The following is a 26,952-nucleotide window of genomic DNA, read 5'->3' as shown; positions in this document are numbered from 1 at the left end:
ATCTCGTTAGGCGTCTGGACTCTTAAAGCGGAGGGGTTATTGGGTAGTTTTGTTGTGCAGTGATATATAAATATGTATTTAGCTTTCTCTCCGCATAACTTGTACTTTTTGATCCTCTTAGAGGTTTATGGAGAGGCAGGATTGTGTATATGTACTTTTGGATTTTGGGTATGTATGTATATATGTGTAAATATTCTTTGGCCAATCTTGACTTCGCAGGCTGAGTTAGGAGCTTGTTACTTTGTATCTTTCGCACACTATTCCTACTTCTGTTATCTTATGTTCGATAGTTATGGTTTTCTTAGCACGCAAGTTAACTCGTTCCTTGAGCGTTGCGCTTTTATCTCGTGATTTTTATTTTCCCTATTCTTCAAGGCTCCTAGCTTATTATAATTCTTCTGCTATTATATATACTCATTTTATTTTAGAGGTCGTAATACCACACCACCTTCGTTTTACGACTTAAGCGTAAAGCTTAGTGTGGTAGGGTGTTACATTATGGTATCAGAGCAGTTCGTTCCTAAAGAGCCTGATATACGGACTGATTGTACTTTTGTGCATTCTCTGTATATGTGTTTATGTGCTATTAGGATATCTGACTGATATATATGGCATAAACGTTTGTGAGCATGCATTTGGAACTTAAAGCATTAGACCTGCGATATTGAGACTGATCAACTTAATATCACTTGTTTAGTATGTATAAGGACCAGATGTCGACTCGTGGACACGGTCGCGGGTGAGGTAGAGGTAGGATAGGCACCGTTATTCCTGGTTTGGTAGGGAATGATCTAGTAGGCTTTATGGCTGCTCTGGGAAATATGGATACAGCTATGCAGGCAATAGCTGAGGTGTTGGGTAACCAGATAAATCAGAGTAATCATGGGAACAATAATGATGAGGACGGTCCTATGACACTTGTTACATTTCTGAAAGTTCACCCTCCAATTTTTAGTGGAACCTCAAATCCCACTGATGCAGATAATTGGATACAGGCTATGGAACGGGCATTGCAGGCCCAACAAGTTCCTGAAAAGCAGTGAGTTGAATTTAGAACTTATCAGTTGCAGGGTGAAGCTCATTATTGGTGGCAGGGAACCCGACATATCCTGCAGCTGGGTGGCGCTGAGATAACTAGGAGGTTGGTTATCTAAGAATCATGTTTTGCTTGATTGTTCTGAAAAGTCAGTACAGTTTATGCCGGAAGGGTCAGAAGCACCGGTTGTGGTGAATAGTTTCTTTTTGAATTCTATGATAGTAAACTATTCTGGAACTGAATGTCAGGGTATTATGTTATTGACTACAGGAGTATCAGGTGATGATCAGAGTTTAGAGCAGATTCCGGTTGTATGTGAATTTCCAGGTGTGTTTTCAGATGATATTAATGAATTTCTACCTAACCGGAAAGTTGAATTTGCAATTGAGTTAGTGACTAGAGCCGATCCGATTTCGATTACTCCTTACAGGATGTCACCTTTAGAAATGGCCGAACTGAAAGCTCAGCTGGAAGATTTGTTGGGTAAGCATTTTATCTGACCAAGTGTTTCTCTGTGGGGAACGCCAGTGTTACTGGTAAAGAAGAAGGATTAGAGTATGTGGTTGTGTGTCGACTATCGACAGTTGAATAAGATCATTGTGAAGAACAAATATCCATTGCCTAGAATCGATGATCTAATGGATTAGTTACAGGGTGCCGGTGTGTTTTCTAAGATTGACCTGCGATCCGGGTATCATCAGATAAGAGTTAGAGACGAGGATATTCCGAAAACTGCTTTCAGGACGCGTTATGGTCATTATGAGTATACAGTGATGTCTTTTGGGTTAACTAATGCCCCGACAGTATTTATGGATTATATGAATAAGATTTTCCGACCGTATCTGGACAAGTTTGTTATTGTCTTCGTTGATGACATTCTTGTTTATTCTAAGACTGAAGATGAGCATGCTGATCACTTGCAAACTGTGCTGCAAATTCTGAGAGACAGGAAGTTATATGCTAAGTTATCTAAATGTGAGTTCTGGAAGAGTGAAGTGAAGTTTTTTGGCCACGTGGTAAGTAAGTAGGGAATAACTGTGGATCCTGCTAAGGTGGAAGCAGTGATGAATTGGGAGCGACCAACTTCAGTGACAGAGATCATGAGTTTCTTAGGTTTGGCGGGGTATTATCGCAGATTCATTAAGGGATTTTCACAGCTCGCCTTACCTTTAACTAAATTGACTAGGAAGGATACGCCTTTTGTCTGGACTCTAGAGTGTGAAGAGAGTTTCCAAGCATTGAAGCACAGGTTGACTACTGCACCTGTATTGGTATTACTTGAACCAAGTGAATCGTTTGAAGTGTACTATGATGCATCGCTGAAGGGTTTAGGGTGCGTTCTGATGCAGCACCAGAATGTCGTAGCATACGCCTCACGGCAGTTAAGGCCGCATGAAATGAACTAGCCGACACATGATTTGGAACTTATTGCTGTTGTATTTGTTCTAAAGATCTGGAGGCACCATCTCTATGGTGTCAAGTTTTACGTTTTCTCAAACTATAAGAATTTGAAGTATCTCTATGGGAAAAAAGAATTGAATATGCATCAGAAGAGATGGACAGAGCTTCTGAAGAATTATGATTTTGAATTGAATTAACATTCAGGAAAAGCGAACATTGTGGCGGATGCCTTGAGTCGGAAATCTTTATATGCAGCTTGGATGATGCTACGAGAGGAAGAGTTAATGAAGGCATTTCAAGGTTTGAATTTGGGAATTAGAGGAGAATCTGGAATTTTGTGTTTGAGTCAGTTGCAGATTTCAAGTGATTTTAAATCAAAACTTCTGAAGGCTCATCGGGATAATGAAGTGTTACGAAAGGTATTACCAGTAATTGGACAGGGAAAATAGTGGAGAGTGGTAGAAGGTCAAGATGGTTTGTGGAGGTTCAAGAACCGGATTATTGTGCCAGATGTTGGAGACCTGCGACAGAGTATCTTGAAGGAAGCTCATAAGAGTGGGTTTTCAATTCACCTAGGGAGTACTAAAATGTATTAGGATCTGAAAGCGATGTTTTGGTGGCCAGGAATGAAGACTGATGTGGCATTGTACGTATCTAAATGTTTAACATGTCAGAAGGTTAAGATTGAGCATCAGAGACCATCAGGGACCCTTCAGCCTTTAGAGATTCCACAATGGAAATGGGAGAGTATCACAATGGATTTTGTGATAGGTTTGCCTAGAACCCGATCTGGTTGTGACACTATTTGGGTGGTTGTGGATCGACTAACGAAATCAACTCACTTTCTTCCTATCTAAATAAGTTGCACAATGGAAGAATTGGCTCGAATGTATATCAAAGAGATTGTCAGGTTACATGGTTTGCCTTCTACCATTATATCTGACAGAGATCCCCGTTTTACATCAAGGTTTTGGGGAGATTTTCAGCGTGCATTTGGGACTCAGTTAAGTTTGAGTACTACATATCACCCTCAGACAGATGGTCAGTCAGAGAGAACTATTCAGACCTTGGAGGATATGCTAAGGGCTTGTGTTTTGGACCAGCCGGCGAGCTAGGATCGGTATATGCCATTAATAGAGTTTGCTTATAATAATAGCTATCATGCGAGCATCGGAATGACTCCATATGAGGCTCTGTATGGCAGAAAATGTCAATCTCTGTTGTGTTGGTATGAAACTGGAGAAAGGAGTTTATTAGGGCCTGAGATGATAGCTGAAACTACTGAACAGATAAAGAAGATTCGTAGTCGAAGGATTATGGCCCAGAGCCGCCAGAAAAGTTATGTTGATCAGAGGTGAAAGCCTTTGGAATTTGAGGAAGGGGAGCATGTTTTTCTGAAAGTTACACCAACCACTAGAGTGGGAAGAGTTATTAAGACTAAGAAACTAAATCCCCGTTATATTGGACCGTTTGAGATCTTGAAGAGAATTGGACCAGTGGCTTATAGCATTGCCTTACCGTTGTTTCTTTTGAATTTGCACGATGTGTTTCATGTGTCATATCTTCGGAAGTATATTCCTGACGCAAGTCATGTTCTGGAACCGGAGCCAATCCAAGTAAGAGAAGATCGAACACTTTCAATAATTCCAGTAAGAATTAATGATACTAGTATTAAACGATTACGCGGGAAAGAAGTATCATTGGTAAAAGAAGTTTGGAGTCGAGCTTGTATGGAAGAACATACCTGGAAACTCGAATCAAATATGCGAAAGGACTATCCACACCTCTATTCAGGTAACTAGATCTGAATTTTGAGGGCAAAATTCTTTGTTAGGTGGATAGAATGTAAACCCCGATTAATTAGTAGATAATTAGTCAATAAATTATTTTTTAATAAGGAAGATTAGAAATGCGAATATTATATCAAATTAGGATAGAGCTCATCGAAACGAGAATTTTGATACTAATTTCGAAGAAAACGGTCCAAGAATGGACCGAAAGGGCCGAATCGGGCCTGTGGGCCCAAACCAGCTCAAAAGAACATTAAATGAACCCAAATTCTCCCCCTTCTTTCCATTTTGATGTTGCAGCAAGCCTAGAAGGGGAAGAACGAAGAACACCTCCGAACCTTCGTTCCAAAATTCAATTTCCCGTAACTTCTTCGTCCAAGCTCCGATCGCTGCACCGTTTGCGGCCACGCGTCCACCGCATCGAGCTCTACATTTCTACCAGAACAATTTTATAGGTAACTTGTTCTTTTATTCTCAGCCTCTTCTTCCCCAATTTTTGGGAAATTAAGTGGAGGTATTAAATTTCTTTGTTCTTTGATATTTTAGGATCCAATTAGCTTGAGAAAAACGTTCACTCTTGCTTATGTAAAGCTTGGAAAAGGTGAGGATATCATAATTCCATTTTAATTTCATAGAATTTGAGCTTAGAGTATTAATTAGGTATATGTGTGTTATAAATGTGTATTAGGTTGAGAATAAATAATTAGAGCTTGGAATTGTGGATATTGGAACTTGGAGGAAGCTAAGCCTAGTGTTTATTGAATTTTGGAAGGGCTGTGTTTGTTTTGGAAGGGCTGTGTTTATTATAATTAAAATGCCTTGATCGTTACATAGGAATCGGCCAAGGTATGATTTAGGTTTCTTGCATTTAATATATAATGTTCTATGAAAACTTAGGCTAGATGACCATAGGATAAGTTGGAATGCAGTTGTATATTTAATGTTTAGTAATGGGTTGATGAATATGCTTGGTTTGGTTTGGTGATTTGTTTGTAAGATGATATTGGTTGCTAGTTGGATCTTTGAAAGGATATGTGAGTGAATTGTTGATTATATGGCTATATTTTGGTTTGGTTGAATGATGATTGATGAAAAGATATAGAGCTTATTGAGGATTATTGATGGCAATTTGGGTTGGTGGTAATAGATTTGAAAATAATTGGAATGGAAATTTCGAATGAAAAATGAGGTATTTTGTGTTAAAAGACTAGGATTTGTGAACTATGATTCTTAGTTGAATTTTGGTTGTTGGATTTGAATATTGTATGAGTATAATTGTTGATCTGAGGTTGATTTATTATGGTGATTGTTATGATGATAAGGAAGGGTATGTTGAATTGAAATGACTGCAGGCTTGGACCCGAAAAGGGTGGTAAAGTCCGAATTTTAGAGGAGATGCTGCCGAAATTTTATAAAAATTAGAGATTTTGTTTATATGATTATTTAAAAAGATTTAGATTCAAAGGTTATATGGTTTGATTTTGAGTTATTAAGAAAATGAGTATGTTTTAAGTTTGATTCATTTAGAAAAGAATGAATTATGTTTTGAATTGGAACTATTGATGGACGAAATGGGAGGTGTGATAATGAAGGATAATGATTGAATGTGATTGATGTATGATGATGAATGAGATGCGATTGAGAATGATGAGGATGTTGATGAATTATAATGGAATTATTTATATGGCTCATGAATTTGAATTATCTGAGATACGAGGTTCCCTAGATTAAGTGTCGTGGCTTGCCACCACGTGTACCAGGTTGAAAACTCGATACTCTGTTGACTCTACGACGTAAGTGTGACCGGGCACTATATAAATTCCCGGGAATGTTACCCCTATTGAGCAATATTGATTATCTGAGAAAAAGCTATGCATAGAATCTTGGGGATGCACGTCGGGGGATAGTCTAAGGACAATTCAGGCTTGTCGGGTTGGCTGGATAACCGACAGATGAGCCTCATCAGCCATAGGACAGGCATGCATCATATCCATATTACTTGAACTATTTGCTTGTGCTTTAATTGGATGTGCCTATATGTACTTGCCATGCTAAATGTGTATTTGTTACTTGTAGTAATTGTAACCTTCTTGTGTTTGTCTTTATCTGTCTATTTGTCTGTGAAAATGTGTAATGGAGTTGGAGGTATGGAAGAATGGCAGTATGGGACTTAGATTTAAGGTTAAGTTAAGTTAGGTTTAAATGTTATTAGAAAACCACCTTTTATGGCTTCTGTTTAATACTTTAAACTCTATAATCTGAGTGTCGGCATTCTAGGATTGCCTATGGCATTCCCAAAACCTTATATCTTATGTGTGTGACACCTTTACCATACTGAGAACCTCCGGTTCTTATTCCATACTATGTTGTTTTTTTCACCTGAGGGTTGGTGTCTAACAGCGGAGGAGCATGATCTGAGCCCTTTTCAGAGAGCCTGAGGACAGTTGGGTGGCAAAAGGATTGCAACAGTCCCTGGTTCACCAATACTCTGTCTAAACGTTCCTGAATTAATTCACTCCCAACCCTCCTATTGCTCTAAATGTACTGTCGACCAGTCATCCTTATATCCACCAAATCATTGTCACTAATAAATAGGTTGAAGGCTGCCATTGATGATAAAGATGTGTCGTCACCCCCTGTTTTCTCCTCTATTTTAGTGATTGCATTAAAGTCGCCCAAGATAATAACATCTTCCTGAGTCTGCCCTACTATCCTCAAAATCTCTTAAAATTGGGCTGCTCTTACTTGTTCACTACAGTTGAGGTGGACTCCAATTATGTGCCTTTGTACATTATTCACCACATCCCTCACTACACCTTGTATATGAAAACTAAAACTGCTGGTTACTTCAACATCACATTCTTCTTTCCACGCCATGGCTAATCCTTTAGCAATACCATTTGGATTGATTTTGTGCCATCTGCTAAATCCACACAACTTCAGCTTCGCTTCCACCAGACGAGTTTGGTTTTGAATGGGATTGAGTAATCTTTTTGAGGTTATGGATTGTCAGGGGTCTCTCCAAATCTCGAAAATTTCATGTAATGATTCTCATGGTGTTGGGGTGCCATTGTATGGCTAGCACCATCCACCTTCTCTTTTTTGCTCCTCTTTCCTCCATACAGGCTTTTTTTTTCTGATTAGGTTCATTTTCCCTACCTGTTGGTCCCTTTTTCACTCCACACACTTGCTGGTAGTTTTCATCTCTTTGTCTAACAATTTTTTTAATCTTCAGTTTCTTTTTCTCTTCTTTAATCGCATCGCTCTTTTTCTGCTCTAACTCTATAGGTGTCTCCATTGGGTTAACATCATCCAATAGGATCAGGGCTCTATCATTTTCCATAGCCTATCAGGCCTCCTCTGGAGTCTGATTTAGCGCCCTATCATCCCTCTTTTTAAGGGATTCTGCTATCTCTTTTACCTGATTTTTGATTCCACACATGCTCAGCTCAGCAAAGCTTTCTATTAACCATGTAGGAGATGGTTTCTTCCTTGGTTGTGTAGTTTTTGGGTCAGAGTTTTTATTCCATGTAGTGTCATTGTTGCCCTTTGTGTCTACTCCTTTTCTTAGTTGATAAGCTTTAACCCACTTTCCTATGCGCTCCTGTTTGATTTGATTTGTCGTTGAGTCTATGATCACCTTGTTACAATGCTTGGCATCATGTCTCAGTTTTGCACAATAGGTGCAGAATTTGCCCAGCCGCTCATATCTGACTCCAATCTCTATTATTCTCTATTCCGATCCAGCTAGTCTCAGACTATCTCTAACCTTTCGTTCTCCATCAATTCAAATTCTTGCTTTCAGAATTCTGGATTCTTTTCCCCTAACATTCCACATCAATAACCGCTCCAATCTTCTCTCCCAATTTTCTCCTTACATCCAACATTTTAAATTCCTCCGAAAGACCTTCTTCCCATATCTTCTCATCTTCATTCTATCTCTGAAAGTGGAGCACATAATCTTTAAAGATCTAGGGTCCTCCTCTTTCCACTCTTATTGCATCTTGTTCCTCCTTGAAAAAGAATTGGAATATGTTGTTTCCCTTCTCAACTATACGAAGATCCTTTAGTCTCCCCCAAATTACCCTGAGGGCATTGTTCATTGTTCTTTGGGAGAAAGATTTGTCTGTGAATAATCTTCTAAAGAGGCTTTTAGAGCACGCCTTAGTCCCTTTTGCAATTTCTTCATCCCCTAATTATACTAGATCCTCCTGTTCCTCCCCACTATCTGAGTCATATTGTTTTCGTCCTCCTCCCGCTGACTCCATCATGGAGAATTTGTGTTTCAATCCCAGCAAACAATTAAAGTTGTGAGATTTTGAGTATGAGTTGAAAGTAAACGAAAGAGCCCTAAAAGAAGAATACTTGTCAAAGCTCTAGCAGAGCACTTGTCAAAAACACTAAAGCTTCACTTTCCAATAACAAAGTTTACTTATTATCAAACTAAATAAACATAAAATCATATAACTAAATATCATATTATATATAATATCTAAAATATATTCTAGTAAATGGGAATTGCATCGGCCAATTAGTTATAACTCAAATGGCATAGTCTTCCCATACTCAATTAAGAGGTTGTGGGTTCGAATCTCCTATTTTTAGTAAAAAAAGAATGGAAATTTCATTGTATTTCTTCACCCATTTAAATCTAGATTATATGTTAGCACAAATATTTATCTTTTTTACTTTTTTTTTGGACGTGATTTATTTTTTAATTTGGTCATGGACATGATTTCTTTTGTTTACTTTGACTTTTCGTAGTTGATGACTTTTTTTTCTGGATGAACTAGTTGACATTATGGAGGAAAATAGATTTTTGGTCAAACATTATCAGTCCTTTTTGTTGGGCATTTTTGTTAGGAGAATACTTGCTTAGAAGCCAAAAACGAATATAACACTTATTTTTTGGTCTTAGGAAGGCCCAATCCATTAAAAGCCCATTTCATTATTCAAGGGAAAAAACTAAACGAAGATTAACTTTCTAGGACTAGAATAAGCAAAACAATTCTGGATCTCTCTGGAACCTTACGTTAAGATTATGATTTTGATCTCTGCGTTCGAAAGTGTTGCAAAGTGATTGAGGATGGGTGAGAGTAGAATGGAGGAGATGACGCTGCCAGGGCTGTTCGAGAAAGCTCGCAAGATCCACGCCACCGTGACGGAGTCCGGTGGCGCCGACGATGAGACGGTGAGGAAGGGTTGCGAGGCACTCGAGAAGTGCGAGGAGATGGTTAGCAAGCTCGGATTGTTCTCCCCAAACGAGACCAAAGACGATATCTCCACAAACAATCTCAAGTATCTTCTCGTAAGTTCTAACCCTCATTTCCTCCTCTTATTCTTAATTAATTTTATTAATTCATTCATTAGTTAATTGTTCCTATTTCATTTCATGGATGATGATGAATGCCACTCAGTATCAAATATATATATATATATATATATATATATATATATATAGAGAGAGAGAGAGAGAGAGAGAGAGAGTCGTTGTTTTAGTTTTTGTACGTGATTTTTTTTTAGATTGTTATGTAATAATTCATATTTAGGGCAGTTTTTTGTTTTTTTTTTTAAATTAATTTCCTGTGAATGATTCACATGATGTGATGCTTCCTCAGGTGCCATTTTATCTTGCTGAGCTGACTGAAAGAATAACGCAGGATGATAGGTTACAGGTTATAAAGGCTTCACAGGCAAAGCTTAAGGTAAGAGCCACTCATCTATAAAATCAAATTTACGAGTTTGAGATTTGATTCGATTTTACTTATGCTCCATGTGTTTGGTGAACTATGGAGTTTGATAACCTTCTCCAAAATAACAGAAAATATAAATTAATAGCCAATTTCACTTTATTTTGCATAACTCTTGCTAAACCTTTGGTAATGTTTAATTTAATTGAAGCTTTCTGTTTATTCTGTAGGAATTCATTTCCTTTTGTGAGGCAATGGAGCTGGTCCCAAAAGAGGAGCTAGAATTTTATTCGCAAGGGGTGCCAAAATCTGTTGCTGATCAGAGGGCCAGGAAGGTGTGGTTTTCTTTCCATATTTTCTTTTAACGGGAAGTGGACATTGGACATGCAAATTTGAGTTGAGAGCATCATATGGGTTTGCAACTAATTTTGTAAATAATTTGTTTCCTTTTGTGAAGATTGCTAGATTTAAGCGCCAGAGAGCTGCAGAGTCAAAGTTGCTGGAAATAAAAGAGCGAAAAGAACGGCGAGGGCGTTCTACTAGAGCAGCTGCACTTTCGACCCCTGTTGAGGCAGGAGAGGAAGAAGTATTGGATGATGATGTGGAAGAAGAAAGGGAGGTATGCTTCTGATCTAGTACTTATATTTTGGAAATACTATGGGGCATGCTTGTGTGAACACTGATTTTTACCTGATTGATTTAAGTTGCTTTAGATAGGCTTTAAATTCAATCTGCTTCTGCTAAGCATTAGAGTTTAGTACTCACTGGAAATACATAAAATGGATTTTGGCCATTTTAAATGCAGAAAGCATCTCATATCCATTTAAAATGGCACTATTACATCTATAGACTATAGTATCACGATATATAGAGTGGAGTCCTGATGATAGCTTTGAAATATGGAGAATATTTGCTTATTATTGATTTTTTTTTCTTTGGCAGGCTTGGAATACTACCATATCATTGGCGATTTGCAAGGTTTGCTTCTTATTTATACAGTTTTAATTGCTCAAGCTTTTCTACCTTATTGTGCTAATGTTTATCTTTACACTTCAGGCAATGGATCTGCTGGAAATGTTGAAGAAAGAGGAAGATATGCTGGTTGCTGTAAAGGATAAACAATCCAAGGTAGTAAACTGGCTGGCAGTGTGCAATTGATGAAAAGCTTTAGCTTGTTAGCTGCTATCACTATTTTATAATATAATATTATGCTAGAAAACCTTATTCCTTTATGAAATGTTGGCTTAAAAAATGAAACTTGACAAACTGTTCTATGGTAGTAGAAATCAATACTTAACCATGTTTTGACATCATAGCACATTCACAAGCTAATTTGAAACTTAGGGTTGTATAATGTACGTAATTAAGTCTACCGGCATGTCGTATTTCAAAATTGTGATCTTGTTTGCCTTTCTATTTTTGTTTCTCCATTTTTAGGATGGAGATACGGAGTTCTCTAGGGAAGCTCTTGATGAACGTGCCAAGAAAGCAGAAGCTTGGCATCGTGATGCTGCAGTTCGTGTACAGTACACTAAACCGGCACAGCCAATCACATGCGCCACTTTTGCTCAGGATGTTCTAGAAGGAAGAGCTAAGGCTTCACAGGCACATGAACACAAACATCAACCGCTAATATTTGGACCAGCCAGTCTTTTGAACGGAAGCGTAACAACCGAGAGGGAAAGAATGGCTGCTCAGGTCTTCCAACCTAGTCATAGGTACATACATATTCACCCCTTTTTAGCATAAATTGTGCATTTGACCTGACTAAGCTAATGACTGAAGAGATTGTGAATAAGGAAATATAAATAAAATAAAATAAACAGATTATGGCTGAATGAAAGGAAATAGAGTTGCATTTCCTTGCAGTTTTGTTTTTTTGCCTGGAAAGGATACAGGATTAGTAGGACTAGGATACCATCCTTCACCGAGAAGTGGCTTATTGGGTTTTTGCTCATAAACGAATTTATTAGAACACGATTTAGACTAGACCTTTTTTTTTCATATTTATTTTGAGATGCTAAGTTGAATATATTTTGTGAAAGGATGCCAACCATGAGCATTGAGGAAGCAGGTCTTAAGGAAATGGAAATAATGAATAAATGGCAAGAGCGAAATGCCAGACTCATGGAAGAAGCCAACTCATCCTGGTACAAAGATAACAGGCCAACAAGGCCAGGAGAAGACGAAGATGAAGATGAAGATGAAGATGACGATGCTGCCCAGGAGAAAGCGCGGGCATGGGACGATTGGAAGGATGATAATCCCAGGGGTGCGGGAAACAAGAAACTCACTCCATGCGGCTAAATGAGGAATTGTAGGACAATCACAATCTTTTATTGTTGAAAATATGAAATCCCATAAATTTTATTCTCTGTTCCCTTAATACCCCTTCACCCCTCTCATTTTTTGGTATCGGAATGGATGGGAGTAGTAGATTTATTCGTACCCTGTATTATGTATTAAGATTCTATGTATACCAGGTTCTCTGGACATATATTTTGTGTAGTTTTCACTGTTCAGATTCAATAGGCGACGCCATAGTGAATGTTATGTGATTATTTTTGGATAAAATTTTGTACTTTTATACCATTAACACTGATACAAAAACAGTGGGATCCCGTGATAGTCAATATACATGGATCCAAAATTCAAGATTCGTGATGGGAACAGATAGGTATGACTTTCTTCGTTTCAGGTCGTAAAATTCTAACACTTCGTTGTCAGGCTCTCAAAATCAGGTGGATAATAAATATCTATGGCTATTGAACAGTTTGGAAACCACTATAGACTCGATATTATCCTTTGAATTTTGATATTGAAATATTAAGCTTTAAAAGCTTACTGCTCAAAGGAAAAACAACAAAAGGGATTTTTTTTTATGATCATATATTAAAAAATTAATTGGTGTGCTTAAGGACAACATAAAAAGAACAAATTATATATGGGAAATTGCACCGAATGCTATTAGAATAAAGGATATGAATCCTGCTTTTGAGTTCGCATTTCAATTTCCAAGTATAGATCTTCGATTTTGGAAATTACGAAAATCTTTACGTACATTGGACTATATAGTATATACACGTCACACATCTATATTGGTATTTGGTAGTATAAATTTTTACATACTGCTGCTATGGTATTACGATAGTCCTTCGTATATTTATATATGAGGAGTGCTAGGTAAATAATGATCATATTAAACAATGTGAACAACCACCAATTAAATAAAAATATACTATATCCTAATTTAATGTTACTAATTAAATTTAAGATTAATTTATTCTTTTAACTCTATTAATTCATACATTGTTCAAAAATATTATTAGTTACCTATACTTTTCCTTTATATATTCATATTCTTTGGAAGTTTTTCTCCCTTTTTTGGGGGTTGCGTGTGTATTTGTTTCGTTTGTTAATGATTAGAAACCAAAAAATATTAAAATCATACAATTCTCCTAAATTAAATTTGGTTGCATGAGTTTTTTTTTTTAATTGTGGTTTTAAACAAGCAAAGAAGCACGACAAAAAAAAACACCAACGAAGAAAGAAGGTAAATCATAGTTTAGAATCACTATTTATTAATAAAGCAAACAACTAGTAAATATAATCAGATTCAATTAGAGAAATTGCATAATTTTAGGATTTTTATAAATTTTATTTAAATAAATCCAAAACTCGTTATGGACTTATAAATTAAAAATACTCGGTTTGGTTTAGTATAAGTTTTTTTTGTTGTCCACGCTATCTCCCAATCCGACAGGTCAAGAACTAATCCATTGCGAATTTGAACTCTATTTAAGGGTCTGCCATTGGCCAATGGGTTGCTGCATGCACAAGTTGTATTAGGTAAAAAGAAAAAATAATATTTTATTTCAATATTTTTCCCCTTAATAATTTTATGTTATATATGAAAGAAAGCTCAACTACTAGCGTGGGACCACGGGAAAGAAGAAGAGCAAGAGGTGGAAAAATCTGTTCCATGTCCCCTGAGGTTTGAAAATTCTTAAATATTCTCAGGAAGTCACTTAATGGATTGAGCTACAAATAAATGATTTTTTTTTCCGTTTGAAAATAAAATTTGAACCCTCATCGATATTGAATGGGTATATTCAAATAATAATGTCTCTTTAAGATTTTCAAATGTATCTTAATGAAGTGAGTTGCACTCATGAGAGTATCTCTTAATTTATTTTATGCTACAAGCCATAATTTAGTTTGATGCTGTATAGCTTTTCATGAACAGGTTCCACCAAATTAAATTGTAAGAGATTCTAGAATCATTGGTAGATGGGGCATGTATCATATTCAGTATTTTACACCTTAATGTATAAGACATTATATTGCTTGAAAATTGCAAACACATACAGAAATGTTTGTTCTTAACTGCAAGACATGCTTTGTCCTACAAGAATAGCTAACACGGTGGCATATTAGATACCACAAGAGTATTATTATTGTTTCGAATTTAAATTTGGTTTTTTCTTGTATTTGTTTATATGGATACAATTATTTTTCTATGGTAATCGTGAATATTAATCTAAGAGCAAGATAACGTGGTCCAGTAGGGAGTGAGTTATTTAATTGGGTTGTTTATATTTATTTTGTTACACTAAGCTGCCGAATCATGAAAGTGACCTATTTGTCTAAATGGGTATACCAAGTTGCAAAGCAACCGGTTATTGTCCCTAACTTATGTGCGTATAATACAAAATTAACAAAACAGAAAGATACACTTATGTAACTGATCTCATGCAATGTCTCACATCTATTCTCATTATATCTTGTGTTTAAACTTGAAGTCTATTATAACTATATTTTTACAACCACTTTGGCATGGTCGAGTGGTGAGCTCACTTGTTCAAATAGTCGTGGGGAGTTTGAGTTTTGATTTGTGTATGGAGTGATTTATTGGCCAATAAAAATTTGATCTGCAATAAATTAGTTCTTAGTCTATTCAGATTGAGAGATAGCGTGAGAATTATAATATATTTTACAATTTTTTAACCCATTTTATTGAAATTTGAACCTTGGAAATTTTATGCCGACGCATACTTTTATGTGACCTTAATAATTTATGTTAGGATCCAATTAAAACTTGGTTTTTCACGTTGAAAGATGACTTGCATTTTATATATAAAAAATGAAGAGTAGTATATTCTAGTGATGATACAGGTAAGCAACTGAAATTATATGATATTGTATAGCCAAATTGACTCAAAAGATATTTATTATTCTTCTTTTTGGTGATCAGCTTCTCTCTCTTGTCAGTAATGGTGACAAGCTCCCCGGAATCTAGTGCTTTTGCTTGCTAAATGGTTAATGCTTGAGCCACAAAGAAAATAAGAGTGTTGAGTAGTACAAAGGTTGGTGGTAGGAGAAGAAGAAAGGAAATATAAAAAAGAAGAATTAAAGAAGGATCATGTGTGGGGCTAATAGGGCCTGTACAATCACTTAGAACCAGGGAACCAAAACTTAATAGCCTTTTTTTCTTCTCTATTCTTGGTAGAGTGCACCCCACCTGTTCTACAGAATGTGCACGACTACACGTGTTTATAACAATCTTTTCTGCATTTTGTGGACATCTAATATGATCCCCTTCACATCAGTTACATGAGTTTTGCTGTTTGGTGCGACTTGTGGACTTAACTGATCCATTCAAGTACTTTTTCCAGGCCTAGTTGCAGTTTCAGAAGGGGAGAAAATATGTAAGTAAGATCATTCTTGAATCCTGTGTTAAGGAAACTATTGCTTTAGACATACACTAATGTCTCCCATCATTTTCATTAGGCATCTGCTGTTTTAAACTCAATTATTGTACTGTCAAATATGTCTATCATTATTGAATCAATTGGGATCTATCTATGGCCAGAAATCATGTGAGTTTTAATGTAATGTGGGACTCAGTTTCATTAATTATAGTTGTTTTCTTATTGGTTTTTTTCTTTTCACAGTTGCAGAGAGGCAAAGGAGAACCAAAACCCCATTATAGTAATGGCAGAGGATAAGGGATTCTCTGTCTTGGATAACAGATTTGGGTATGACAAAAAGAGTGACACTGATATTATGTATCCTATGTATTTTGGTGTTTCTTGTGCGTTTTTTGCACTCCAAGCACTCACAAAACCACATGTTGAGGTTGAAAAATGGAGTGAAATCCGTGACAGCATACTCCAAGGGAGTGCACAGCTGCTTGGGTTGATTGTGTGGAAGGTTCAGAAAGGGGTGCCGGATGGGAAAGAATATAGCAAGATTCTCTTCAAGCTCAGGAATGCTGAGAGGGAGATTGAGAATCTCAAGAAGATGAGGCATGAGGATGCAAAGGCCAATGAGAAAGTTGTGGGGATCTTTGCTGCACAGGAGCAGAGTTGGTTGCATGAAAGGCGGAAACTTCGGCAGCACATTGGGGCTCTGATGAATGAGCTGAGAGTGTTTGAAAAGAAAAAGGATGAGGCTGTCTCTGAAATGAGCCAGAAATTGAAGGAAATGGAGGATTTGCTGGAGTCCAGGGACAAAGTGATTCAAGAAGGGGAGCAGAAGAGGAAGGAGTTGGAGGAAAATCTTGCAAAGGCTGAAAGGGAAGCAGAAGAATTGAGAGAATCTGTTAAGCTTGAAGCTCAGGAACACTCCTCTGATCTCAGGAAGCACAAAACTGCCTTCATTGAGCTGGTGTCAAACCAACGGCAGCTAGAAGCAGAGCTTGGCCGCGCCATGAAGCAGTTGGAGGCTGCAAAGCAGGAGCTCGGTTCAGTCTTGGAGAAGAAGGAGGAGTCAGAATTGGTGGCCCAAAACTTGTCTATTGAGATTACAAGGCTACATAAGGATTTGGAGCAGAAAGACAAGATTTTGTCAGCAATGTTGAGGAAATCAAAGCTTGATACAGCGGAGAAGCAAATGCTGTTAAAGGAGGTTAAATTGTCAAAGGCTAGGAGGAAGCATGCTGAGCAAGAATCTGAAAGGTGGAAAGCAGTTTCAGAAGGGAAACATGAGAGACATTCCTTGAAGAGCATGTTGGTGAACTTGAGTTCAAGGATGGATGTTTTCCCTGCTCCTAGAGTTGGCCAGCATAGTTCAACAGGATCATCACAGATTGCAAAGGAATCAGATTCTTTTCCACACTTTGCTGATAAATATTTGCCACAAAGAACTGAAGGCTTGTGTAAGATTGAATTCTCCAAACATGTGTTTGTGTTTATTTTGTCTCTGTATGGTTAATGTACAAAGTTCTTTTTGTGTTTACCCTTTTCTCCTATTTGCTCTGTAGCCATTCCTGCTAATGCTAAGCGATTGGACGATTGGATGCGAGCCGAAGCAGAAAGATACGCGGCTCTGATTGAACAAAGGCACCATTTGGAGCTGGATGCTTTTGCAGAACAAATGAGAATGAAAGATGAGAAGCTAGAGGCGTTTCGCTGGCAATTGTTGAGAATGGAACTAGAAACAAAGCAGCTTCAGTCACATTTGGAGGGGCTGGTGAAGGATGTTACACAGCTGAGACATGACAAGATGAGATTGGAGACCTTAGTGTTGGAGAGAGAAGATGAACTTGCTTCACTGAAAGAGAAATTTTCCTCACAAATGAGGTCATTCAACTGTATGAGAAATAACAACTCAAATTTGCATCCACAGCCTTCAGAACCAGTGCAACAAGATGCTGTCTGCTCTAAAGTCAAGGTTGTGAAGAGAAAATCAGGTGAGAAAGAACAAGAAATTGTGGAAACTTTGATTGAAGTGGATTGTGAAAAGGAAGTGCACCCTGTGGAACATGATCAATTCAATAATGATGCTAATTCAGTAGTGCAGTCTCAAAACAATGAAATTGAAGTAGAAAAAGATATTTCTATGGAGGGTAGTAGTAGCATTATGCAGAACCAAAGTCCAAATCCTAATCAAATAGAAGTTGATCATGCTGAAAAGATAGCATCTACCAGCCAGCCATCTAATAAGACAAAATCCCCATGGAAGATGGATCTCCATGCTCTTGGTGTTTCTTACAAGATCAAGAGGCTGAAGCAGCAACTTGTTCTTGTCGAAAGGTTGGCCGGAATGCAGGCAAGTGATGAAAAATCAGAAACCAGTGATGAGAGCAGAGGTGGTATGAAGGCATATCTGTCCTTGACTGCTTTGCTAAATAAACAAGTTGGAAGATACCAGTCCCTCCAAGAAAAGACTGATGATCTTTGCAAAAGGATGGTAAGCACCATTTCTATGTTAGTTTTATTAGTTTTTGAGTTTTGAAACATTAGTCCTATGAAAATATACTCAACATGTCCCAATGAACTTCAAACTATATTCTAGTGTCCAATGATAACCATTTGAAATTGGCACCTTAATTTTCAGCATGAGAATGACATATATGCAAGGCGTGGAGACATGAATGGTGGTGCAAGATCAACACTAGAACAGTTTCTAGAGGAGACATTTCAGTTACAAAGGTACATAGTTGCAACAGGACAAAAGCTGATGGAAATCCAATCAAAGATTGTTTCTGGGTATGGTGGGGTGGCAGAGGAGATGGAGAAGAGTGCTGGCATTGACATGAAGCGCTTTGCTGACAGCATCAAGAACCTGTTCCAAGAAGTTCAAAGGGGTCTAGAAGTTCGCACATCAAGAATCATTGGTGACCTTGAGGGAACACTTGCTTGTGATGGAATCACATCTTTCAGGAGATAGAATTGCAAAGTTAAACATCCAATAAGTTTTCTCAGAGCTATAGTAAAAGAAAATATTAGCATACTGTTTAGTGATTACTACAGTTAATAACATCATCAATGTGTATGTGTATATATGCAAATCACACAGTTCTAATGGAATTGAAATTTCAAGGAAGTCATGGACCCACCATTATAAATCAAGGTAAGGTGAGGTAACATGGCTATAAGCAAAAGCTTTTCCACATTGGGGAATAATTTTAATGCATCCATATTAACATGATACATGATATTTTAAAATAATTTTATGGTATGATTTTAATAGATAAGTACTAAAGTTACAATAAAATTTATATTATAGAATTATCTTATTGTATAATGCATTATTAAGTGTATATTGTTGTATCTGTTAGCATAAATAAGTAGTATAATGTTTATTTGATAAGTTTTATTGGAGTAGTTATATGATTGCTTTAGCTTATAAGCCCTTTTTCGCTTCCATCACCAGTGACCTAAGACTAGACATTGTGGAATCCTTTATTTTTGTTCATCCAATCCATTTCATGTATTGGGTGAATTATTAAGAAAAAATTGATTCGCTAGCAAACACTTTTTTCTTTTGTCCTCCTTAATATTTTCTCTTTTTGCCGCCATTATGGATTAGAAGCTCTACAACCGTTCCTTCCAGTTATTTTTTTACTTTATATAATATTGACAGTAGTTCTTTCATTTTAAATTAAATATTTTTAAGTTTTGTATAAGTATTAGGATAATCATTAAGTTTTATTAAAATATAAATAATTAAAATAAAAAGACAAAATATTCTTAGTATATTTTCTAATGTTTGGTGATTAATTTTTAATACACATATAGCATTTTTGATATTTTTATTGAATTACCAAATTCTTTTCCTTATTAAAGAATCTTCAAAGGAACAGGATAAAAAATTTGGTTCTGTTACAACTTTGAAAATGCCACTTTTATGCAATAACATTAAGAATTAAGAGCAAAAAAAGCATTTAGTTATCACATGGATATTTTATGTATACATTAAAATTAGTTACTAAATTCAGTTATTAGTATAAAATATATGTTAAAATATAAATACACATTAAAAATAAATTAAATCATATATGTATTTTATAAATATATTAGTGACTGATTTTAATAGCTAATTTTAATGTAAGAATAATATTTTATTTGGTACATAATCCTGAGCTATAATTTTCTTCTTTCTTTTTGGTTGTGAGTGGCCTAAAGTTATGATAAGATTATGAACTAATGTAGCATATAAATAGACACTAAACCATCTCATTAGGCCTACCTTCCACTTTAATTCCTAAAACAAGACACTAAACCCAACACCACAAAAACACAATGCAAATCCATCTATTCTTAAAACTAACAAGTGGGTTTTTACGTTTTTATTAGTTTGTATCAACCTACCTTTTTTCTTCCAATTTTTTTTCCCACGTTTTTCTTTTGATAAATTACTCGATCTGAGTTAGGTGAATAAACTTTCAGTCATTTTAATTTATTTATTTATTTTTTCACCATATGATGAAGAAATTGGCAATGGTTAATGGCTTAATGCATGACTTATTTAAGAAAAAAAAATTCCCGTATGTATCATCTTATCATCATTCTAATAATTTTTTTTTCTTTGAGTTTGATAAATTATTATTCATAAATAGTGTCAGCTATTGAAATATCTAATTTAATTAGGAGCTCATAGATACAGTGATGATTAGTAGCAGTGAACAAATAAAATTGGTAACTTGATTATTAGGAAAAGCTAATACTAGTGGACACAAAAGGAAAAAATTAACAAATTATAAATGTTAATCTCATGAAAAGCATATCATGATGAGAGCAACTAGCAATAAAAATTAACGAATCTCTCTACTTTCTAATTTCTTACATTGTCGTGTTTATTTAGGATTATACAATATCTTCCACCATGTTCTAAAAGCCGAAAAATAATACTACTAATAAACAATAAAAGGAAAAAAAAAATAAAGTGCCTAGTATTAGTGCACCAAATTTCCATTATATTATCCTTCACCTTTAGTTTTCTTTTTAGTTTTTTGACTGGAGTTTTGTCTAGGACTCTAATTCTCCTTTATATTATTCGATAAAGACAAGTCTCTTAGTCTTAATAATGTTCATTTATTAATAAGTATTTTCTCTCTCTGTATTTGAATTATTGAAAAAATGACCTCAAAAATAATATCAAAGGACAACCATAACGATTTCTGAATTCCTTTACAAATATTCAGTGTTTAATCATTTCAACTCTTTCTTTCAATCATTTATATATATATCTTTGTTCATTCACTATTTATCTCATCTTTTTTTATTTAATTAATCATAAAGCCATATGCTTTTTTGGTTGACACTAGCATTCTATCGACTAATTGTAGCTTCTTTTTGCGTCAGCCACGTTTAAAAAGGAAAATCTTTATATATATATTATTAACTAATTAAAAATATTAATTTATAAAAAAATTTATATTATATACAGAAAAATAACATTCTTTTTTTTATTATTTATAAAATACATACTTTCTTTTCTTCTATTTATAACATATAGGCACTTTCTTCGTTTACAATATTAAAATATTCTCTCTTTGATTTTTTTTTTTTTTTAAATGTCAAGGTTAACTTCAATGTTAAGTATTTTTCTTATAAAAAGTTTTAAGTGTTTTTATCTAAAATATACCCTCTACCATCATTGGTAACTCTGATTCACCACCACCCCACCGCCACAAAATTTTCCATTCTTTTCCAGAATCTCAAATCACCACCATAAAATACAAAGAACAAATCGAGTGTTTGATTATGCACATTCATGAAGTCACTAGCTCTCTTAAATTTTGTCAAGAAATTACTTGAATATGCAAATGTTTTATTTATTTTATATTTTTTTGTTTTTATCTTATAAGATCTGGTTACGTGTCATAAAATTACTAATTTAAAAATTTAAAATTATTAGATTATTCTAAAGTGTGTTTACTTTTGCCAAATGGAGAAGTTATCTAAATAAATTTTTGAGTTTTCAATGTCTCGAATTCAATAATTTTATGATAGGAAGTTGTACCTGTAATAACTCTAACGTTTAAATTAATATGAATCGTGAAAGACACTAAATTAAAAATCATTCTTAAATGCACATATTTAAAATAGTGCATATTTTACGAAATTACGATATTATGATCTCATTTTCTTATGTTATTACGAGACTATAAATTATCTTTTAGATTAATTAATTTAAAAAATAAATAAATTCTCTTCTCATAAGTTGTTTGATGATTTGTTGTAGTATTATATGTTGAGACACATTTTTTAAAATAAAAATATAATAAATATTATAACCTTCTCTTTTAAGAGAAAATAATGATTATAATATAGTCATTAAACTCTTAAAATAAATTATATATTAGATATTATACTATTATGTCAATTGATGAAAATTTGCTATATATAATTTTTATACCATATTTTTTAGAATTTTTTTAGAATCGAAATAATCATCAAAATTAATTTTTTTTATATACTTTTAAATTCACTTCTTAATAATAATGAGTTTAAAAAAATATTCTAAAACACAGAAAAAAACATATGAATATCTAATACATCTTATTTAACTACTATCATCATTGTCAACTCAACTCTTTAACAAATAATTGTCGAGGCAATGCAAGGGAATAATAAAATAAATGAACACTCTATATCTTAATTTTTGGTAACCTCAATATGGGTATCAAATCAATATTACATCAAGATTTCAGTTTAAAAAACAGATATGATATTTAAAAAAAAAAAGTGGGTTTGACTCAAAAGTTACTTAGAGTTGACATCAAATGACTTATGTAAAATATTTGTGACAAATTACAATGCAAGAGAATAAACAAAGCTTAAAATAGATAATTAACAAAATAAAAACTTAAAAGTAAAATGCTTGAAGAAAATAAAATAACGCAAAGATAAAAATAACAAGAAAAATAAATAAAATGAATAAAAACCGTAAATGAAACAATAAGTGAATCGAAGTTTAAAAATAAAAAAAGAAATTAAAGTACTTGAAAAAAAATTCAAAGTAACAAAATGAATTAGAAATAAAAGGAAAAATAAAGAAAACAAATAAAATAAATAAAAAAAGATTGACTCCAGATATTCATATGTATTTGTATTTTATTAATTTTTTTGGTGTTAGTGTAACTAAATTTTGCAGAATTTTATATGGTAGTATAATGTTTTTTATTTCTATAATTTTTGTTATTTATAAATTACAAGGATAAATTTTGCAAGATGTCTTACTCTTCTCACGATCTAACTTTTTCTTATCTTTTAAACTATGATTCTACCTTAGTCATAAAAAAATATGACTAATAAGTTAAACTGTTGTGCTAAACTGCTAATATTCTCATAAAATAACCCATTGTTATGATATTTCGATTCAATTATTTGTAAGGATCAAATGATATTCCGTTCCACTATGATCGAGTTATTTACAATGTCGAATTTTTGTACTAATATATACTATATTAACTTCTTGCTTTGATTATAGTATTTCCATATTACTATATGAACACAAATACAAATCAATTATAACTTTGAAAGTACTAAATTGAATTTCCCACGTTATGTACATGTTATTATCTTTTAGATTATGCGCAGCTGCTAATTATTAAGAAGTAATTGGAAATTTGGAATACATGTGCGTATGCATGTTGTTGCAATAATAATATTCATCAATTCGACATGTCAATAGCGTACCATAAATAAAATAAAAACATACAAATACAGTGGGTGCTAGGAAGGTGCTTTTTCGTTTACGAACATTAATAACTTATTTAGAGCGATCGAAAATGTGTGAATAAAACCGTTGAGGATTAAGATCAATCAATTTTTATTATTATTACTCTTAATTTGCTTCCACATCCAAGTTATCATCAATCATTTTAAATTTACACAAGATCATAATCTTAATAATCAATATAGAACCGTAGGAAATAAGAAATTATTATTATTTAATTAAATTTACCAAACGAAATCAATAATAAGTGAGGGAGTCACTATTACCTTGAAATAGGGGCAGAGAGAGTGAACACTTTCTTTCCTTTTCGCAATTGCAACCACCAAAGTCATAATAATAAAACCATACCAAACTCAAATTTATCTCACCACCTTTACAGACTTTTCAAAGTCTTCACCTCTATAAAAAATTAAAAATAAAAACAATCTTATTACTATTTGTATAACTATAACCATCTAGTCCTTTTCTATACGTTCTTTTTAGATAATTGTCCATTTTTCTTTAGATATATCATTGTTAATTAATTAAATGCAAGGATGATTTAAATAATTACCCAAGTACTAAAAATTTACCATCATATAACATAATTGACTGATAATATATAAAAAAAAACAAGTACACAAAATATAAATATAGTAGCTTTGCTAAGAATAAATTATCATTTTTTTATAATAAAAAATATAATCATAGAGAATTCAAACTACTTCAATATTTTTAATGAATATTAAATTAATCTATTTATTTTCCTAATGTGACCTTAAAGAAAAAATAAAAATATTATTTATATATTAAAATTAACTACTAATATATTTACATATAAATATATATGTAGTTTAATTTATTTTTAATATATATTTATATTTTAGTATATATTTTATATTAGTTGAGTTTAGTAACTGATTTTAATACAGACGTAGCATAACTGAAGAAAGGAAGATAAGAATAATATACTTGTGTCCCTATCATTAATTTTGCATCTCTATAAAAGCACACAAACCCACTTGACTTGGTTGCCATAAAGTGAAAGATGGAGTCACCACACTCAAGGTTGTCCATGCTCATCTCCTCCCGCCCAACCACACCGCCGGACTCTCCCCCTCCTCCGCCGCACACGGCGCCAGTGTCCGTGCCTTTCAAGTGGGAGGAAGCACCCGGTAAGCCTAGGCAGCCTTGCCACGTGGACACTATCGAAAAGGATAGCAGCAGATCGTTGGAGCTTCCTCCGAGGTTGTTGTTTTTAGAGTACTCCAACTCCAACATGGACGTGCCTTCTCCCACCACCGTCTTGGCTGGGCCTTACGTGGGCCGGGCCATGTCCTTCACCACTTCCTACAGAACTCCCCGCGACACTCACAATTCTTTTTCCACTTTTGGGTCTGCAAGGTTTCCCACTTCCACCAACATCCCCCACCATCATCCCGAGGGCACTTTCGACTTTTTCCCTCCTCATCATAATAAGAAGGTTAAGTTCCCACGCCGCTACTTGAGCCTCTCTAACAACCACTCCAACACAAACTCACATTTTTGGGTAATTAATCATTTCATTTTCTTACTCTTCAATTTTCACTTAGATATATTATAAAATTATTTCGTCGCATAAATAACTGAGGTTAGGTATGCATTATAAAAACACATATGGGGGGCATGGGTAGTAGAACGATAATATTATAGAAAAAAAAATCAAAATTTATTTTATTTAATATTTATTAAATGGCTATTTTTTGTTTGTTACTGGTCATTTCCAGGGGCCGAAATCATAAAGTTAACTTTTGACCAAAAATATATGTCTTTGCATTTGGTACAACTAACCAGCATAGTTTAATATTATAAAAAAAAGGTTAATTATTATAGTCATACACTTTACACTTATGATGAGACATTTTTTCTTAATTTTAATTTGTTCATAAAGAAAATACATGAGGCTGATAAAGCATCTATATTTTCTGGTGCCCAAAAGCCGGACTTTCAATTCATTGCTACAGAGGAAATTGCACCGACTGGATAGTAGTGTAATAAATTACTTTATTGATTAAAATTGATTAGGTTAGGTTTTGATATATCTTAATCACAGATACTATATATATTATGAATTAGCTAGTAACATTTAGTATTTAATTTTATTTATAACTGCAGGCAAGCATTTATGAAAGCTTTAAGCAAATGGTCCCATGGAAACGCAAGCAAGAAAAACAAAGAAAACGAGCTTATTAATATTGAGTTTATCTTTAATTGACCTTTTACATGTCACGGTGGTTCTCTTAATTATTACTATTGTTATTATTACTACATTTATCTTTATTATGCATAGTCCAAATATTTTGCTTAGCAAAATATATATTATTATAGATGTAAAAATCAATGCAAATATATGTATTTGACTGTCTAATTATAAAGAGACATAAGGTGCAGTAGTTGTTTTCTTACTGCATCAACATGTGATTTTAATTTGTACAGTAGAAATCTGTATATCCTTTAATTGTTTTAAAAAATACTTGTTCTTTACCGTTACGCAAGTCAATTATTCCATATATATGTATATCAATTTCTTTTGATGTGGTCATGCTTATTGTTAACACTAATTTTCACTAACAAAAATAGCCGAAAATCAATATTAATATTGTCGATATATTTTTTTTCAATAATTAGGAATTCGTAAAAAGTGGCTTTAGATCTTTTTTTATAATTAATGATGTCAAAGATGTTTTTAAATGATTTATTAACACAATTATTAAATGTCGAAAATAAACATTTTAAAATAATTATTTTTTCCTATGCTAATAACCTTGGAATGTTTTATTTCAAGACTAATAATATATATTTCATTGTTCTCTGAAATAATTTTATATTCGATATTATAAAATGTTTGTTTATTTAGTGTTACAAATCATTGGATATTATTTTTAATATTACAAAATTAAATTAGGATACATTTGTTTCATTACGCATATTCCCAAAAATAAATTTTAAATTTCTAAAACAGTCTCAATATCAATAAAACGAGGAGATTTTTTTTTATAAGAAATATATAATTTAGGGAGGTAAAATATAATAGTACTTTTTATATTTTAATTTTCATTCCTTTGATATGGAAATATCGAATACCCATCTGTTTGAATAAGAATAAAATTTTATATTTTGAATAAGAAATTATTTCTACAAACTAGACTAAAATATTTTAAACAAACATGACAATAATATAATTTTATAAAATAAACAATTCCTAAAAAAGTAAAATTCTTTGAAACAAACACACGACTAAAACTAAACACAAAACTCGTTTATAATGAAAGATAATTATGTATATTATAGGAGACTCCATGTTGAGATGGTACATGTTTGACGTTTGCTCATTTTAATTAATATGTGTAGAAAAAACACACGAATGCAAACAAATCAAATAAATAAATAATTAAATAGCATAGTCAAAGCTAACTAGCAAGCTACATATAGTACAAGTTAGAAATGGAACCAATACTTTTTAAGTAAAAATTCACGTCCAATCGATTTCACCTGAAGTTAATAATTGAGAATTTTTAGATAAAAAATTAGTCAAATTAATCAAATT

General features: G+C 33.8%; 3 protein-coding genes across 4 annotated transcripts; all 3 read left to right on the top strand.

The window, feature by feature from the left end:
- Window positions 1-9,225: 9,225 nt before the first annotated feature.
- Window positions 9,226-12,575, top strand: LOC130946677 (PP2A regulatory subunit TAP46). The gene is made up of 8 exons (XM_057875514.1): window positions 9,226-9,535; window positions 9,846-9,932; window positions 10,148-10,252; window positions 10,375-10,536; window positions 10,860-10,895; window positions 10,974-11,045; window positions 11,355-11,635; window positions 11,963-12,575. The coding sequence occupies exons 1-8, from the start codon at window positions 9,314-9,316 to the stop codon at window positions 12,222-12,224; spliced, it is 1,227 nt and encodes a 408-aa protein (XP_057731497.1). The 5' UTR covers window positions 9,226-9,313; the 3' UTR covers window positions 12,225-12,575.
- A 2,574-nt stretch (window positions 12,576-15,149) lies between these two features.
- On the top strand, window positions 15,150-18,987 carry LOC130943383 (uncharacterized). The gene is made up of 4 exons (XM_057871230.1): window positions 15,150-15,625; window positions 15,872-17,076; window positions 17,182-18,110; window positions 18,258-18,987. The coding sequence occupies exons 2-4, from the start codon at window positions 15,912-15,914 to the stop codon at window positions 18,588-18,590; spliced, it is 2,427 nt and encodes an 808-aa protein (XP_057727213.1). The 5' UTR covers window positions 15,150-15,625; window positions 15,872-15,911; the 3' UTR covers window positions 18,591-18,987.
- A 5,426-nt stretch (window positions 18,988-24,413) lies between these two features.
- LOC130946487 (uncharacterized protein At4g00950-like) lies at window positions 24,414-25,813 on the top strand. 2 transcript variants are annotated; one of them, XM_057875250.1, is made up of 2 exons: window positions 24,414-24,849; window positions 25,521-25,813. In XM_057875250.1, the coding sequence occupies exons 1-2, from the start codon at window positions 24,415-24,417 to the stop codon at window positions 25,596-25,598; spliced, it is 513 nt and encodes a 170-aa protein (XP_057731233.1). In that variant the 5' UTR covers window position 24,414; the 3' UTR covers window positions 25,599-25,813. The 2 variants fall into 2 exon arrangements, with proteins under 2 accessions (XP_057731233.1, XP_057731232.1); XM_057875249.1 differs by having other exon boundaries at window positions 24,414-24,915; window positions 25,521-25,808.
- The last annotated feature ends 1,139 nt before the right edge of the window (window positions 25,814-26,952 follow it).

The sequence above is a fragment of the Arachis stenosperma genome, chromosome 8, assembly GCF_014773155.1.
Source record: "Arachis stenosperma cultivar V10309 chromosome 8, arast.V10309.gnm1.PFL2, whole genome shotgun sequence".
NCBI lineage: Eukaryota > Viridiplantae > Streptophyta > Magnoliopsida > Fabales > Fabaceae > Arachis > Arachis stenosperma.
This window is presented reverse-complemented; position numbering and strand designations above follow the sequence as displayed.

Bases quoted from the DNA above. Each gene is read 5' to 3' on its own strand.
- LOC130946677 (XM_057875514.1), top strand. From the start codon at position 9,314: ATGGGTGAGAGTAGAATGGAGGAGATGACGCTGCCAGGGCTGTTCGAG. The intron at 9,536-9,845 runs GTAAGTTCTAAC...ATGCTTCCTCAG, and splicing joins ACAATCTCAAGTATCTTCTC to GTGCCATTTTATCTTGCTGA. The intron at 11,636-11,962 runs GTACATACATAT...ATTTTGTGAAAG, and splicing joins GTCTTCCAACCTAGTCATAG to GATGCCAACCATGAGCATTG.
- LOC130943383 (XM_057871230.1), top strand. From the start codon at position 15,912: ATGGCAGAGGATAAGGGATTCTCTGTCTTGGATAACAGATTTGGGTAT. The intron at 17,077-17,181 runs GTAAGATTGAAT...TTTGCTCTGTAG, and splicing joins ACAAAGAACTGAAGGCTTGT to CCATTCCTGCTAATGCTAAG. The intron at 18,111-18,257 runs GTAAGCACCATT...CTTAATTTTCAG, and splicing joins ATGATCTTTGCAAAAGGATG to CATGAGAATGACATATATGC.
- LOC130946487 (XM_057875249.1), top strand. From the start codon at position 24,415: ATGGAGTCACCACACTCAAGGTTGTCCATGCTCATCTCCTCCCGCCCA. The intron at 24,916-25,520 runs GTAATTAATCAT...TTATAACTGCAG, and splicing joins ACACAAACTCACATTTTTGG to GCAAGCATTTATGAAAGCTT.